The sequence below is a fragment of the Trichomycterus rosablanca genome, chromosome 15, assembly GCF_030014385.1.
Source record: "Trichomycterus rosablanca isolate fTriRos1 chromosome 15, fTriRos1.hap1, whole genome shotgun sequence".
Lineage (NCBI taxonomy): Eukaryota > Metazoa > Chordata > Actinopteri > Siluriformes > Trichomycteridae > Trichomycterus > Trichomycterus rosablanca.
The window spans coordinates 18,037,434-18,042,257 of record NC_086002.1 but is presented as its reverse complement, the minus strand read 5'-3'; the positions used below and the strand labels follow the sequence as shown (position 1 = coordinate 18,042,257).

Genomic DNA, 4,824 nt, shown 5'->3' with positions numbered 1-4,824 from the left:
CCTGAATGAAATGATCAAACACGGCAGCTCCAAATTTCACCTGGCGATGTTAAAAGTCTTTAACCTGGTTCTGAGTGTCGGTTCCTTCCCTGAAATCTGGAATCAAGGTCTCATAACACCCATCTACAAAAGTGGAGATAAATTCGACCCTAATAATTACCGGGGCATCTGTGTGAGCAGTAACCTGGGGAAGTTATTCTGTAGTATAATGAACTCACGATTATTACACTTCCTTACCGAACACAACGTCCTGAGTAAAAGTCAGATTGGTTTCCTACCAAATTACCGCACTACCGATCATATTTACACCCTACACACCCTGATCGAAAAATATGTAGTTCAAAATAACTCTAAAATATTTGCATGTTTTATTGATTTTAAAAAAGCTTTTGATTCCATTTGGCACGAAGGATTGTTTTATAAAATGTTAGAGAGCGGTGTAGGGGGTAAAACATACGATCTTATTAAATCCATGTACACAGAAAACCAGTGTGGAATAAGAATCGGCAGTAAGAGAACACATCCCGTCTCTCAGGAGCGTGGAGTGAGACAGGGCTGCTGTTTAAGTCCAACTCTATTTAACATCTATATTAATGAATTGGCCTCCATGTTAGAGCACTCAGCCACGCCCGGTCTCACTCTACACGACTCCGAGATTAAACTCCTGCTATATGCAGATGATCTGGTCCTGCTGTCCCCCAGCGCCCAGGGTCTCCAGCACAAACTGGACCTGCTGCAGCAGTACTGTCAGACCTGGGCCCTGACAGTCAACCTCAAAAAGACCAAAATTATGACCTTCCAGAAAAGAGCCAGATCTCAGGGAACCAAACACACATATAAATTAGGACACCATGAAATTGAGCACACTAAAGATTATACTTACCTCGGACTGAACATCAGTTCCACAGGAAACTTTAACCCGGCAGTAAATGAACTGAGAGAAAAAGCTCGCAGGGCCTTCTACGCCATAAAACGTCAAACATTCGTGGAAATTCCAGTTCGAATCTGGCTTAAAATTTTTGAATCAATAATTGAACCGATTGCTCTATATGGCAGTGAAGTTTGGGGTTCGCTTACACACCATCAATTCCATAATTGGGACAAACATCCATTAGAGACCCTGCACACAGAGTTCTGTAAAAGCATCCTAAAGGTGCACAGACACACCACGAACAATGCGTGCAGGGCAGAATTAGGCCGATTTCCACTAATTATAAACATACAGAGAAGAGCAATCAACTTCTGGAAACATCTAAATGAGAGCGACCCCCAAACTTATCATTATAAAGCCCTGAAACACCAAGAGCTGAGCAAACATACCAGTCCCCTAATCCAACTGGTCCTGAGTCACTGCACCCATACACCACTAACACACACAGATACACCACTAACACACACAGACACCCTAATAACACACACAAACACATTACTAACACACGCCGCCACACCACTAACACACACTAACACAATAAAGACTCAGGAACAGAAGAAATCTGCAAACCCAATTAAAAAAAACCAAATTACACAAAAACTCAGAACTAAATATCTGAATTATTGGGAAACTGAAACTAAAACTCAAAGTAAAATGCAGTGCTATTTGACCCTAAACAGACACTACAGTGCAGCAGACTATCTGAGCACAGTATCCGACCATAAATTAAGAAACACCCTGACGAGGTACAGACTGAGCGCACACGACCTGGCCGTGGAGACGGGGCGACACACCCGGTCCTGGCTGCCCCGGGAGGAGAGGTTGTGTCAGCACTGCACTCTCAGTACAGTAGAGACGGAGCTGCACTTCCTCACCCGGTGTACCAAGTACCACCACGTCCGCTCCCAATTCTTCCCTAAATTTAATAACATCATCCCCAACTTCACCTCCCTCCCAGACCTCGACAAACTGCCCCACCTACTGGGGGAGCACAGAGAGAGCTGCACACTAGCAGCACTCTATACACACACCTGCCACCAGGTGAGGGACAGTGGGTGACCATGTCCCATATACACACACACACACACACACACACACACGCACACACAAGCACACATACACACACACGCACAAACTGATTGTTTTACTACCTCATTATTGTAAATATTATACTTTTTATTGTTATTATTTTGCACTGTTTTTATTAATATTTTATTCTATTCTATATTTTTTGCACATGTAACTGTTCTGTATATTTTTGTTCTTTCTTATTTTTATTGTTTACATTTCCCTGTAACTTGCTTTGGCAATACGAATGTCCTTATTTGTCATGCCAATAAAGCTTCGTTTGAGTTTGAGTTGAGTGTGTGTGTGTGTGTGTTTATGTATAAAACAGGGGGAGGGGTCTAAACAGGACTGAAAGTGTGTGTGTGTGTGAGAGAGAGAGTGTGTGTGTGTGTGTGTGTGTGTGTGTGAGAGTGTGTGTGTGTGTGTGTGTGTGTGTGTTTATGTATAAAACAGGGGGAGGAGTCTAAACAGGACTGAAAGGTGCAGAGCTGTAGAACACGATGATGTCACAGACAGGATGACATCACACGTACAGCCCCTATATAACCACACACTTGGTGACTTTCAGATCACTTCAGTTTCGACGACTCGAGAGACTCGTCTGTGTTTGGTGTTCGTGCTACGTTCCTTTGTTTAAGTAAAAAAAAAAAACCTGGCGGTACAACCATGCCGTGGTCGGCCGTTCGAGACCGACTGCTGTCGTTCCTGCGCTCCTGCTGCCCGGCCCGGCGGAGACACAGGCTGAGGGAGCTGGAGGCCGAGCTGAGGGCCGAGCGGCTGGCGACGGAGAGACTGCGGGCCAGGCAGGGTCGGGACAGAAAGGGTCTGCTGGAGGAAGTGGACCATCAGATAAGGATGAGGATGCTCTCCGAGTCAGTGAGGAAGAGGCACCTGCTGACCTCTGTGTGGAAGGAGCACCTCTGTGAGACCCAGCTCCAGCAGTACAAGGAGAACGTGACGTCCACGACCGAGGAGACGGAGAGAGCCAGACGCAACCTGCAGGACGTGCGGAGCCTCCGACTGATGGAGGAAGAGCAACACAGACTGGAGGAGAAAAGTATGAAAGTGTGCTGGGAGGAGGAGAGAAGCACCATGAGGCAGGAGAACGAGGAGCTTATGAGAAGAGTCGGAGAACTAGAGGAGCTCTAAAAGGAGCTCTAGGAGCAAAGATCGGACGCATAGGGTGAACTGGGATCGTGCAAACTGGGAGGAGAAAAAGAACTTCAAAAAGTAACAGTTTTTTCCTCATCATTTCTCAAGATGAAGATTTAACGAGTCGCTACGTTTATTCTGTTTCAGTCACTAAATAAATGTGTTTTCTTCAACAGATCGAACAACAAAAGAAAGAAAGAAAGAAAGAAAGAAAGAGAGAGAGAGAGAGAGAGAGAGAGAGAGAGAGAGAGAGAGAGAGAGAGAGAGAGAGAGAGAGAGAGAGAAAGAAAGAAAGAAAGAAAGAAAGAAAGAAAGAAAGAAAGAAAGAAAGAAAGAAAGAAAGAAAGAAAGAAAGAAAGAAAGAAACCCCTCAGCAATTAAATACACCTCATCATCTCACAGGAAGAAGGTACCGGGTGGCCTGGGAATTGAACCCAGCTAAATTTCAGCAGCTTAACCCTTAGATGCATGAGTGACTGGACCCTACACTCTTCCATAAGTGGGTCAAAAATGACCCGTGGTACAATCAATGTGTTTTTATGCCACATTTGTCATTTTGGTTAAAAATGATCATTTATATTATATTTAGTATTATATTCTGGTCCACAAAAGAATGATTTCATGTTTGAAATATTTGTATTTTTCACTTTTTAAAACTAAAATTTGTAAAACATTTTGAAAATTGGAAAAGAAAATTACACAACAGCAATAGAACAATGTCAACATCTATTGTGTGTGTGTGTGTGCGTAAGAGATTTTTTTTTATTTTTAAAAAACAACTTTATTCAATTATTGCACAAAAAAGCACAATTTAAACACACAATACAATAACTTAAGACACTTAAAGACAAAGACAGTAAAAAAAAACCTTTTACACACTCAGTTCCAGGGGCTGGCCAAGGCTAGCTTTCCTTCCTCCACACTACACAAAATATCCTTGTAACACCATTCTATTTCAAAAATCTCAATGGTATTCATGAGCTTATGAAAGCCAAACTCAAAACGGATCCTGGACTCTACATGAGCTAGAAACAATGGCAACACCTCTTGGCCTGATCTATCCTCCATTTTGTTTTTTCTAGAGTTATATACAGCCAGTTTTGCCTGGCCAGATAAAAAGTTAAGCAACTGCCACTTAACTCTTTTTTTTTTACTATATCCAGCCCCAAATATAAAAACAATAGGGTTAAAATCAACCCCAACCCTCTGATAGATCAAACCAAGTGTGTCAAAAAGGGGTTTTAGCCTCCGACATTCTAAAAAACAATGAAAAACTGTCTCTCTGAGACCACAGAAAACACACAAAGCACTGACCTCTGGATTAATAACTGAAACAAAAGCGTTAACAGCTATAACACCATGCAGAATTCTCCACTGCAGATCGCCCGATCTCTTTGTGAGAGGGGGCTTGTACAATACCCTCCACACTGGCTGTTTGTCCAAACCCACTCCAAGCTTGTCCCTCCACGCTGTGTCAGGCCTTCCATTGAGTACTGACTTATTAAAAACTTTCACACAACATTTGTATAAAACCTGGCCTGACACAGTGAGGAGGTCCAAGTCCTGGCAATCTGAAACAGACAATAAAGGACCCGACACACCTTCAAGGTTAGGTGTTATACCAGTCTTTGGAAAAGGGTCCTTTTTATCTGGTGTTAAGTTCCCTCTCCCAT

General features: G+C 43.0%; 1 protein-coding gene across 1 annotated transcript; it reads left to right on the top strand.

Moving 5' to 3' along the window:
- Positions 1 to 2,492: 2,492 nt before the first annotated feature.
- LOC134328245 (putative golgin subfamily A member 6-like protein 3) lies at positions 2,493 to 3,497 on the top strand. The gene is made up of 2 exons (XM_063009330.1): positions 2,493 to 3,229; positions 3,328 to 3,497. Exon 1 carries the CDS (start codon positions 2,666 to 2,668, stop codon positions 3,146 to 3,148), a length of 483 nt encoding a protein of 160 aa, XP_062865400.1. The 5' UTR covers positions 2,493 to 2,665; the 3' UTR covers positions 3,149 to 3,229; positions 3,328 to 3,497.
- Positions 3,498 to 4,824: the final 1,327 nt, after the last annotated feature.